The 12,966-nt window shown below is 41.5% G+C and overlaps 1 protein-coding gene across 3 annotated transcripts in view; it reads left to right on the forward strand.

Moving 5' to 3' along the window:
- Positions 1–12,966, forward strand: part of LOC145982073 (uncharacterized) — a 249,948-nt gene that overhangs the window by 215,895 nt on the left and 21,087 nt on the right. For all 3 annotated transcript variants that reach the window (XR_014441018.1, XM_083115665.1, XM_083115666.1), the window contains 2 exons: positions 5,661–9,130; positions 10,887–11,017. Coding sequence is in view for 2 of the 3 variants with exons in the window: in XM_083115665.1 (XP_082971791.1) it covers positions 5,685–9,130; positions 10,887–11,017 (3,577 nt within the window). In the remaining variant the exon portion in view is untranslated. The remainder of the gene's footprint in view (positions 1–5,660; positions 9,131–10,886; positions 11,018–12,966) is intronic.

Raw genomic sequence — 12,966 nt, forward strand, 5'->3', positions numbered from 1 at the left:
GTACACTCACAAAGAACATCCATGCCCAGCCTGGGATTCGAACCCGAGATAGGCGTTGCTCGAAGCTTCATGAAATCAGATAAAATCAACTGAACGTTTACTTAAATTTATGTGCGCAGACCTTACTTGGAAGTACATCAGGACGCTATGAACTTTCTCCACTATCATGTTTTATACGACCATTCCCTAGAAATTCTGACAAGGCATAAATTATCTTGTAAATTATAAGCACTGCTTTAAAATTCTTATAAATTTATTAACCCAATAAATACTCTATGCTCATGGAGGATAATATATCTAAAAGCTTTCTAAAGTGACGTTGCATTTCTTCTGGATAAGAGCTTCTCACAGACGGTGGAACACAAGACTAAAGACAAACAGTTGTCACACAACACAAGGGGGAATATGGCGTGCGAAAAGAAAATTATGAACAACAACATTCAACAAAGGGTAGCTACATCAAAAGCCAGTAGGGGAAGTTGATATGGAGATGTGAAAGTAAGATGGTTTTATTACATTAAAATGAACCAGCTTAGATTTCACAATCATTGACTTATAATCAGTGCTGGAAGTGACCCTTCAGCCTTTACATAATTTAGAATTGGTAAAATGACCATGAGCAGAGGAGTCTCATCTATTTCTTGCATCCATATTCAACTTACATGTTCGGACCCTTCACGTGCTGTAGGACAATTTGCATAAACTCCATTCCCGGTATAAAATAAATACACTTCTTGGGAAATCAAAGCGTCCACTGCATGCGAGTATAAATCAGACAATAAGAATTTAATTTAGTTTATAATTCAGGGACTGAACGAGAATCCGTGTCTTCGAAATGCAATATAAGTTTCTTAATTTAGGTTACTCGGCAGCGGTTGAATTTTTGAAACCACATTTGTAAATGTATCGGCATTGTGGAAAATTTAATTGTTCAGTCAGCCAATATTCGAGTAAGTCATTGTAACTGATTGCATTTAAATACGTTTTGCTAACTATGAAAAGCTAATTGAGTCTTCATTAATTTAAATTTTATAGGGAGCGTGCTACGACGCCAGGAGTCTCGGGTTCGAATCCTAACTTGGGCATGGATGTTCTTTTTGAGTGAACCTTCATCAATTCAACATATCATCACTCATGTTTATCCTCGCGAAAAACTCATAATAAAATAATGTAGGTTGTATTTAAAGATTCGTATTTTGAATTAGTGATTAAAAAAGTTTTGCATATTCAAGAATATTTCAGTTACGTGGGAAGAACATTTTTATAAACATACTATTACAACTAAAATTCCAGCAGTGTGCTAAAAGAATATAAACCTGCAAGTAACATAATAAAAAAGATAAAGAATATATATATATATATATATATATATATATTTACAGAAAATAGCTTTAAATGGCGCCCTAGGCTTTAGACTCATTAGCCCTTCTCGCTACGGGTCTGCTGGAGGATGAATTCTTGATTATTCTGAAAGCAACAAATATTAATCCCAGTATACTGACCAAACTTCGCTATATTTGAGACAAATAGAGCGTTGAATAGCCTCACTTATTCAGTCTCGAAGGTGATGACGTGCGAGGTTATAATAGCTAATAAGTGCCATGGTACCGTGCAAAACACAATGATTTTACGAAATTCTTCGTCAATTTCAAGTCTCTCCTGGCACGTGCGTTTTTCCACGGTCAGGCGTTCCCACTTCAAGTGATACAATTTTCTGTTCGTGAAAGGAAAATTGCTCGAAGCTTGCGGTATGTTGCTCCACTTGCAATGTGACGAATAATCTACGAAATTGATGGTGTAGTTGAGGATGTAGTCCAGTGTAGCGTTGTGACTGTTTTCCATGCTGTGTTGTACTGATTATTGTTCAAATGGGGACAGGAAGAGCCCATTGGAGACTTAGAATGTGTGACAGAGTTCTTGCATAAGATTGGTGCAATTTATTCAGAGCCTTCTTCTTTCCTCGCAACAAATCTACACGTTAGGTTTGTGTCGCCCCAGTCGACTGCAGCTTTTTCAAGCACTAACCGTTGCATCTGTGTAAGATTAATCTGTGTTCAACTCCGTTTTCTTCAAAAGATGCTATATCTCTTTCTTTAAAAATACGTTGTTGTTAATATCTCGTATGTAGAGCCCGGAAGTTCAGGCAAAAAGGCATTTATAATGTGGAAAATAGGCACTAAAAATGAAAAAAAGGCAAAATAAACTGAAAAAAGGCACATTTGGAAGTCGCTTACTTTTATCTCTAATTTCTGGCAAAATGTTAAAATCTAAATTGGGAAGAGCATTTCAATTTTCTCCGTCTTCATTGCACATAACTACAAGGTGCTTTTTAAGTTCTCAACATTCATTGATAGTCGTCTGTCAGAGAGAATGTTTTTCATAATAGAAAATGATCTTTCTACTTGGACAGAAGTTATTGGAGCATACATAAAACAAGCTAATGTAGGTGGACTCATTTCGGTAACAGCATTTTCACCTTTTAGAATATCACATATTGTTTTCAATTGTTTCAGGTCCTCATTTGCACTCACTACCCGTTTGCACTTTTCCGCATGGCATGCACAAGTCGGCAATAAACGTCCTTGGTTTCAACACATTAACCTACCCCGTGCAGTTTTAGTGTTTACCATGCGAATGCGGACAGGTCACGTTGTTATACATCCCAGTTCATATACCGTACCTGCAAATTCCTGTCAGTGTGGAGAACCTATACAATCAACCACACATTTGTTTTTACAATGCCCAATTCGACAACAACATCGCAATACTCTATACAACCAGTTACAACGTGTGGGTATTCCATTTCCGATGTCCCTTTCGACTCTACTCTACGAACCACGGTCTGATGTCATGTGGATACTGTACAGCTTTGCACGTAAACACAACATTGTAACATAAACAAACAGATACTTGGAATGTAAACAAACTTTCTCATAACAAACCAAATAGGACCCCTGGCAAGAAATCGCTCATAGGCGGTGTGTGCCAATCAAAGAAGAAGGAAGGAAGGAAGCACTTTTCCGCAACAGCTGACCCCTTTTCATCATCTGCTGCATAGATTCCTCGAACATTTTCATGGATGCTATAATTGTAATTGTCTCTGGCAATGCACCATAATGTGCAAAAATAAATTTGAATAGCACAGGGTTTTTTTTTCACTTCACGAATTGAAGCCGCTTCATTTTCTGGAAGAGCATCGATCATCTCACTGATTTTTTCAAGGTTGTTAGCATAATATATAGCTGCTGATATCCAGGTTCCCCATCTCGTCAAGACTGGTTGCTGAGGTAAACTAAGCTCAATCGCAACTTCCTGAAATTTTCGGGTTCGGGAGGGAGATTTCAGAAATATTTTCTTTGTGTTCGAAATCAACCTGTCCACTTCAGCAGTCAATCATGCACAAGAAATGTTAACCGAAAGGCAATATCCTAGCTCAGCATGAAATACTTTTTTCTCACACTTTTCTCCTTCAGCAATGTTGAAACATGCGTGAGTTCAATATTACTTAAATAAGGCGAAAATTATTCACATAATAAACGGAAGAAAAATGAATGCCAACAACGTTTTTTGGGAGAAAAATAATTTATATACACATTTTTTTAAAAAAATTGTCAAATTTAATTGAAAAAGGCAAAAAAGGCATTATAATTAAAAATAGGCAGTGGGGTTCCCAAATAGGCAAAATAGGCAAAATGAAAAGGCTTCCAAAACATTCGAAACAACATAAGAAACGTATATCCGGAAAAAGTTTATCAATATATGCAGTAGATAAAAAGAGGCATTTTGCCAAACTTCCGGGCTCTACTCGTATGTAAAGGGTTTTTAAACTGAATTCTTACTGAAAAATAATTTAAAAGATTTTGGTATTTTGTTAAAATGCAAGAAAATTGTAAAACGTTGTAAAACTTCTGTAACTATGAATGTATAAACAACTATAGGGTTGCCTGAGAAATGTAAACACATTTTCTGTATAAAAGGGCGATAGCTTTGTAAGCCTGTGGGACACACTTCTGGTTGCTGAAAGACTTGTGATTTAGGGGACGTTGGGGAAATATCTTTTTAAATAACAGCAATCACTGTTTGACGCATTTACCAATCGTTGCATTCTTTTGGAGGACTTTCAATTCATCCTGTACGAAAGTTGTTGCTTGAGAATAAGAACACCACCAGTTTTATTTTCATCTCTCATTTGGTTGAACCCCTTCGCCCCATAGAAAACTTCTGGGTGCGCCTATGTTACGGAACCTACCATCCTCAGTTTGCATAATGGGAAAATCTAGTATAATTTGCAAATTTGTTTCTTTGGGAAGGAGAAATTCACTTTAAAGAACGATATTTTGAGAAATTAAAAATAAAATTATATCCAGATCTTATTTCGAGTCCAATCTCACCTTCTTCTTTTCATCTTTTCTTTATTTTCCCCAGTTTACCTCGCGAAGAACATTTCATGGCAAGAATCGGAAGAACGTTGTGGAGCGCAAATAACACAAATATTCCGCTTTGTAGTCGACGCATCATCTCAAACTGTCTCTAGTTCAATGTTGAATTCATCTCGGATAGTAGATGCATAACTTAAAATTACAATCATCCGAAAAATAATTATAATAATAAATTACTATCACTAATTGTCAATAATAGTAATTTATTATTGTTATAATATTATTGTTTTTGATTCCAGAAACAATTTAGCATAACTGTTTGGTCTGGGAATGCAGAAAAACAACACAACCTCTTTCTTCCCACGTACAAAAGTGATGTGATCGGCATCGCACTCCGTCCGCCTTCGCACTCACTTCTCATCTTACGCGTTCTCAGGTACCCACTTGTTTGAGGATGGGTGCTTTATGCAGGGACAAGGATGGAAACACTTAGGTCTTAGATCACCCACCCCAGAATCGAACCCGGGTTTTCCCCATGGCAAACAGACACCTTACCAACTACAGTCTCTCATTAATCTGTGGATCATGACCGCGCATAACGGTAGAGAAATGGAGAAAGCAAGTGAGCGGAGCAGAGCAATGCGCGCTGCTGTAAACGGCTGGTGCCTGCAGTAGATTTTTCCCCTCACGCGGTCATTGGCTGAGCCCTCTCGAGTCACTACCTGCCCAGAGGACTCTACAGATTCCCAGGACAGTGTGTAGACAATCGCCTCCTCTTCTTTATTTTTTGGCTCACACCGCGTTTGCAGTTTCTAGCCAAAGTTGCCGAGTTCAGGTTCTATTGTTAATATCTATGTTCCAAACTGTTGTTGAATATCATTCACTTACTTCGAAACACTGCCTTCCTGTTCTTATGGTATAACAGTTTTGTGAGGTTATTATTTTAAATTGTAGTGTGAAACATCGTGGTTGTTTAAACAGTAAACCTATGTTTTCTAGCGAAACTACAAAGAATTCAAATAACTTCAGTACGAGGTTCAGATAAGGATATCGGAAATGGTACCTGTGCATGTTGTAAGTTTTTATATAGAGAGTCTCGGTATTGTTGTCTTCAGGGACATTCAAAAAATAGCTTCTCCACATTGGCAGGAAGTTGATAGCACAATCGCCTCCTCAAGAGGTAGAAAAGTGATGTAAAATAACCAAGGTATAGAGATATAGATAGTTTTAAAGAAATGTGAGCGCTGCTTCATTCTAAAGTGAGCTTCGTTCTACTTTCAGGCTTGATCTTAGTTGCAGAGAAGAATGGGAAACTCAAACTCTCAGACGGTGCAAATTCCTCAGCAGTCTTCGAGCAGTTGGGCCAACTCCTACCCCCGCGACCCCCACCGGACGAAGCAGCTACGCCAGTTCACCCCGGAGAACAAGGTGCTTCCGGAGCGAGTCCCGGGCCAGAAGCTCCGGATCACTGACAACGGCGCCATCTTGCACAATGGCGGAACGATCAGCGGACGCAAACGGGAGCAGCAGATGCAGCAAGTCAAGACGTACCAACAGCCGATCGAGATACCGCGTCTATACAGGACCCGAAGTAACATGTACGAGGAGAGTCAGAACGTTGCGAACGAGCACCATGTGTTCGGGAAGAAGTTCGGAAGCGAGCCTGACCTTCGAGCGACGCAGCACGTGATGGTGACGCAAGATTCCGGACCGCCCTCGCACACCATCATCAGCGACAGTCCGGCGAAGCAACGAATCAAATCTCGGAAGAAGTACAAAGCCCCTCCCCCTCCGCCGAACGAGCCGGTGAAGAACCAAAGGAACGGGTCCGCCGTCAAGGTTCAGTCAGGGTGGCACATCCATCCGAACCAGCAGCCCCAAGATGCACCACGGCGGATGCGGTTGTTTAAAACGCGCGCGGAAACCAAGAAAGTGCCCATCAGACCGGACACTGGGCACGTTGAGGTGATACGGTCGGTATCCGAGGAGAGGTTCGAGAAGCGAGACGCCGAGGAGTGCCGGTTGAGGGCTCGAAGCGTCGACTGCCTCCACACGGCTCAGGAGAGGGAGAGGTCTCGGGAAGCCTCGGTCTCCCCTCTGGACGCCAAACGTAGGAGCCACGAGGACGTTCCAGGTAAAGTTTCCAGACTGGACGCTTATAAGGAACCCGTGGGGTACAGCCCCACGCCTCCCCCGGAGACGCGGCCACACCCGCAGAGGCATTCACCGGAATTAGTCAAGCAGTCTCCCAAACCGGTCGCCCGGAAAGAATCGGCCAACCGTCGCGAGTCTAAGAAGATGAACGTAAGCAGAAACAAGCTCTCTTCAAAAGACTTCCAGAACGAGCTGAAGCAGGCGGCACTGAAGCGCCGAACTGATGCAGACGTGGTCGGAGCAGACACTTCTCAGCTGACGAGGCACTCTCCCGTCGGCGGATCTAGCGTCGGCACGCGCAGAGAAGATGGCTCAGGGAGGGAATCAACGCCCGAACGGGTCCGAAGAAAATCCTCGCCCACCATCAGCAGCAGCGAGCAAAAGAACGACAAGAAACAGGACGCTCCTCCAAAAACATTTTACTTTGGTATGGAACCTGCAGGGAAAGTGCAGGAGAGACGATCTTCTTTGATAGAGCATGAGAAACTTTCGGACAGAGCTCGTCGACAGCTCGAGAGAGACGTGGACCGGTTCGCGGCCAAGATTCATCGCGAGCGGCTGTCCAGAGCTGCTAACTCTTCCGGAGATGGGTCTGCCAGCATCTCGCACCAAACAACCGACGATGAAGACGACGAGCTGGGCATTGCGATGCAGCTGAGGCCGACGCTTCCACGAAAACAGCTAGACATTCCTAGATTTTCCCCAACTTCAGCGTGGAGACTCTTGAGCCTTGATCCCTTATCTCTAGAACGTGACGAGATCATAGGAGCAGGCAGTGAGGACGCTGATATCTTGGAGGAAAGGATCCAGCGTTGTGCAAGACCGGTGGCACCTCCACGAAGCAGCCACGAGAAATCTGGCGACTCTGGTATATCTGGAGATGCGGGCAGCCCGGGCCCTGGACACGACTCTGAGCCTCCCCTCACAGTGCCACCCTTGGCGGTATCCTCTCCGGTGCCTCCCCCTCCTCCACCCGCCCAAACCACCCAGCCACCGACATGGACACCGGAGCAAGACCTCGACGAGTCGACATCGGATAGCGAGGAGCATATCCATATTCCTCCAACGAACCGATCCGGCAAAGTCACTCCTCCTAAGTTCACCGCACGATCGCACATGTTCTCGTTCTCTCTTCCGAGGAACGAGCGACTGGCCGTGTACGAAGGCGACGAGGAAGGAGAACCTATAAAACCTCTCAGGAAGTCGAAAGACCCCAGCTCGCAGCCGTCGTTCAACAGCTTGAAGCGACTGAAGAGATCCGTGTCAGGAGCCTTCGGAGGGCTTGGGCACAAGGCCAAAGCCAGCCAAGGTAGACCGCTGGACGAGAACTGGTACTTGAGTCGAAGCGCTCCAAATTCCCTAAACAACGGAGATCCCGATGAGCAATTCTGGCGCAAAAAGGCAGCAGAACGACCCTCTTCCCCAGTAGCAGAAGAGGAAGATGTCGTAGAGAAGCAGAGAGAAGTGGTGGCACCTATCCGGCGACGATCCCCTGTTCGCGAGGTGAGGAACCACCCCGGAAGGAAATCGTTCCCAATCGCCGCCCCGTTGCTGAAGAAACCCTCATTTTCATACCTGGCTTCTGGTGGCCACATCATGTACCTACCAGAGTACGACTCTCGTCGAACGCCAGTGGAAACCGTGCAGATGAAGTATCGCCAAAGATCATATAGTGCGGATATACTAAGTAACATTCGTCGTCCGAGCCGAAATTTGACGAAATCGAACGAGAACATCAACGAAGTTGAGAACGGGATGCAGGAGCTGCGACACAGGACACCTTCCCCAAGAAGACGAACGGATTGGAGATCAGAGTCTCCATACTTGAGAAGCCAGAGCGCTCCACCCTATCGGGAAGGGTTGAGTGTGATGGGGAGAGGAATAGATGTGGACACTCCGCCGACAAGCAAATGCGGCACCCCGAAGAAGAAGGGCAAGAAGTTCACGTTCCAGAGCACGGTAAGGCAGATAGAGCGACGACGCTTGGCAGAGCGGTTGTCGAAGGAAGCTGAACAGAAGGAGCAACAACGACTGCAGGAGATGGAAGCGATGAAGAAAGTAGAAGAGGAGTTCCAAAAGAAGAGGGCACGCGAGAAGGCAAGCATCAAGCAGCAACTGAGGCTGTTCAACATCGAGAACAAATACCAGAACGACAATCCTTTTGAAGCGAAGCAAAGGTCTCCGGGAAGTAAGGAAGATGAAAGCTATTGGCCAGCGCCTCCTGTGAGCAGCCAAGGACATTCCTCCCTGCCCTCTCAGCTTGGGGGTTGGGATCGGGGCGATACTCCAAGAGACGAACCCGACGGTGCTCCATCACCTGCTTCGAGAAAGAACAGCGATGAATCGTCCGGTGCAGCGAGTTCCTCTCCGAGGAGGAAGACCATCTACCAACACTTGACGGAACTCGCCGAGAAGGAAGAGAAGCTGGTAAGGGAAGGACAGCACTCTCCGTCGTCTAGGTCTCACAGGTCAGGAACAAGTAGCGAAGACAAGCCACGTCCGCTGACTCAGGTTCTTTCGGAATTCAGGGAGCAGAGGCGAGACTACAGGGAATACAGAAGAACAGATGTTGAGTCTCCCAGGAACAAACATATGAGGTATGTGATCCAATTCTTCATACATTTTTTTTAAAAAAAAATGACAATAGAAGGTAAACTGTGGTATTAAGGATCACCAAATTGCTATTTCATTCAAGAAATTCAACAGGAGCTGTTCAAGAAAACACAAACAGGATACATTCTGGAAAGTGTATTTTCTAGTTTAAATTAATGACAACACAAACGAGTAGGAATATAATGCAAAGGCAAAACCAACAATGAATTGAAAGGTAGGTTGTATGGTCCCAATTGCCCCTTTGCTGGGTAATAAGGACCAGCCAATGGGGTATCAAGGAACGGTCCACTTTTGAATGGTACGTCCTTCTTTTTCGAAACACAATAATCTTGAACTACGTCACACAAGTCTTGTTTGTTCATTCCAAAACCCCACTGAGGAAATAGAATGAAGCACTCCTCTAATTGTGATTCTTCTGCAGCTGTTAGTGCAGTAGACGTTCCAGGATGCGCTTTTAACTTCTTACAGCCGCTCAGCAGTTCTTTATGGCATTTTCGAGCATCTGCCTTTTGGCTGGTTCCGTTTCCCGGTCTTAACTACGCAGCTTGCACGCCATTTGTGTGCAGAATACTATTTACACATACAAAAGAGGATCACAGACCGTGCACACGGCTGGTGCGGCTGCCGCTTCGCATTTCTTTGCGCTTTTTACGAAATTCTAGCACACGGTCCTTAATGCGCCATGGTCCTTAATACCCCGGTTTACCTTAAATCTTCTTTAAGCCGATCGAAGGACATAATATTTCAAAAAATTAAGAATTGCATATCCTTGCAGTCTATTCACAATTTATTTTCACATTGTTATTTTATGTTCGTGGTTTAAGTGTAGCGGTTGGTTGTATAATGATGCACCATCACAGCTAGGCTTTAAAAGTCTTTGGAAATGAGTTGCAGTCATCAGTGAACTTCACAGCTGTTATGTGTGCAAGAACTATTATTGTTTCAGTTCTATGATAGTTAAGATGATTGTCAAATATTTTTACATTAACTACTTTACAAGGTCTTTTGAAGTTCTAAGCAATGTTCTAAACTACCATATTTTGGCAACGTGAAAAATGCTTCCTTGCGGAATGATTAGTTGAACAAGATTAATCTTATTGCACATTCAAAATGAGTGTTGAACACACATTGAACACAAAAGTCACATTTATGCAAAACATATTTCATGTATTGCTAATGTTTTTGGTGAGATAGAATATTAGTTTCGGAACAAAATGTAAAATCATTTAAAACAGGCTGATTAGTTTCTAGTTATATTCCAATTGATTGTGTTACTTTGTTTAGGGCAAAGGGTATTTTGTTAGGTTCAGTTAGGTCACGTTTAGTGTTGCTTCTTTGTGTTTGATTACTTTAAATTGATTAGTTTGGGAAATATCTGACCTTGATTGTTTTATTCTAAATTTGCCAATCTTGTAGAACATAAGTTTCTAAAACAACTCATAAGTAGTTTTCCTTTAGTTCGTTTAGAATCTTTGCCGTGATTTTTTAATAGTGGAAATTCTCAGTGGTCAAGCGCTGAAAGACTGAGAGAATATCTTCTTTATTTGACACCAGGAAAGTTGCAAGATAATTTTATTTTTAAAGATCTTAATATTTTTACCCTATAAATGTTTAGAATAATTATATGGAAATGTATATATATTTTTATATATTTGCGTACAATAATCTTGTACTATTAGCAGTATACATATTTTAAATATTGTACTTATTTTAATTGTAATTAATTGTACTATTCTACAGGTACTTTGATCCTGGACCAGATGCTGTGTTACCCAATGGAGATGTGAAAAAGTCCACAGTCCATCCAGAAGTGGTATATGATATGCCCAAAAATACACAGGTTTATGTAGCACCACATCCTGGTGTAACAGGTAAAACTAGCCTATATATTTTTTCAATGAGCATATAATATTACTTGTAGTTTCTAATTTTGCATGTACTCTGTCACAATGCCTTTTGTTTATCCACATATCGCTAGCTGAATGCTGTTTTGTCGCATCTCCATTTTTAGTCATAAATGAATTGATGATGCTATTGTGTTCCATATATGTTAATGCGTCTCGTTCCAAAGTGACGTATCTGGTTGTCAAGTGGTGTGAATTATCAACATAACAAAATGTTTTCGCAAATCTTCTAGTGTAATCAAAATCCACATACGTCAAAATTCAATCAGCTGTCCTGAAAAGTTAGTGCATAAATTATGGTCATACAAATAACATTCAGCTGGCGATATATGGATCTTCTTTATATGACTATATGGTAATAACGCATAATTGGAAAGTTGGTGAAAATGGTTAGTTCAACAGAATATGATTCTGAAAATGTAAATAGTTTTGGATTACAGTTACGTATTTATTTTAGGTAGTGGTGTGCGGGATCCCAAAAAGTCGGGACCGGGATCGGGGGAAAAAAAATCCCGTCCCGATCCCGACTTCGGGAAATGACTTCCCGACTTTTCGGGATCCCGAGCAGTCGGGAAATGCCGAATGGTCATTTTAAAAAGTCGTTAATTCTCGACGTTTTCTGCATTGCAAGTGTCTGGAACTTATCGGAAATGGTTTGTCTTCATTCCAGAAATGCAAAAACAATCACATAAGTTGAAAATGACGTGTAGAATTCGAGATTTCCAGAGCTTCGGGAAATTTCGAACATTTCCCGACTTTGTCGAGAAATGGCGAATCTTTTCCGTCCCGAATGTCGGGACTAAAAAAAATTCCGTCCCGACCAAAAAAATTCTGCCCCGAAAATCCCTAATTTTAGAGATGGGACCGATTAATCTGTACACTATCGATATCGATTATTTTGCCGATCCGATATATCGATAAATATCTTATAATTTAGTGCAAAATTCTGCCATTTTGTTGTAATTTTTATGGATAACCTCCATGCTTTTCTTTCTAAAAAAGTAAATGTCTAAATATTCAACTTTTTCACTGCAGTCACCTCTAAACACACATTTATTAAGGAGATCAATGAACATTTCAGGTTCTTCAAGGACCATTTCTAATTTTATATCGGATCCATAGAATATCGGTATCGGTAAATTTTATATCGGTACTTTATTGGTATTGGCTCATCCCTAATTTATTTATATTGAATACATTAAGCTATTTATTTATATCATATTTATTAGTTTTCATGGCCATGTTGTCATACTAAATAGCTTCTTACCCAAAACAGTATATTTTATTACATGGGTACCATGTTCATCATAGATTCATTCATGCATTCATCATGTACATTTATGTAATAAATAATCCAAATATCCATGATACTTTTATCTGAATAATCAAGAAAATATGACCACATGCCCTTCAAAATACTACTACTTCTTAACCCTTCACTGCGGTGACATTGAAGGGAAGTGCTGCCAAAAAGAAATCATCTCTATATAGATGGAACCACAAAAACAGTTTCATAAAAAATAACTATAAAAAGACTAACCGCATAGTGAAGCAATGGAACGCTATCTATATGTAGGCTCCGCCACAAACTGTAAAATGCAGGAAAATTTTCATTATATTTTTTTTTTTCAGGAACCAACAAAGCATTAAGAATGGATTGTGTGCTTAAAAAAAATAATGGAACAATAAAGTTATGTCTAAAAAAACACTTTCCGCGATACAACAAGCATTAATTTTGAAATACCGTCTATATATAGACACTCTGCAAGAAGAGAGTCTATTGTAGATCTTCACAGTTAAAGGGTTAATAAACTTGATATATATTTGTGCATGTACTGGTGCAGAAATGTTTTGGATTTAGGTACAAAGTTCAACCTACACACAACACACACATGTGCACACCCATGAATAATTCT

This window comes from Lepisma saccharinum, chromosome 30 (assembly GCF_977018435.1).
Source record: "Lepisma saccharinum chromosome 30, izLepSacc3.1, whole genome shotgun sequence".
Classification (NCBI taxonomy): domain Eukaryota; kingdom Metazoa; phylum Arthropoda; class Insecta; order Zygentoma; family Lepismatidae; genus Lepisma; species Lepisma saccharinum.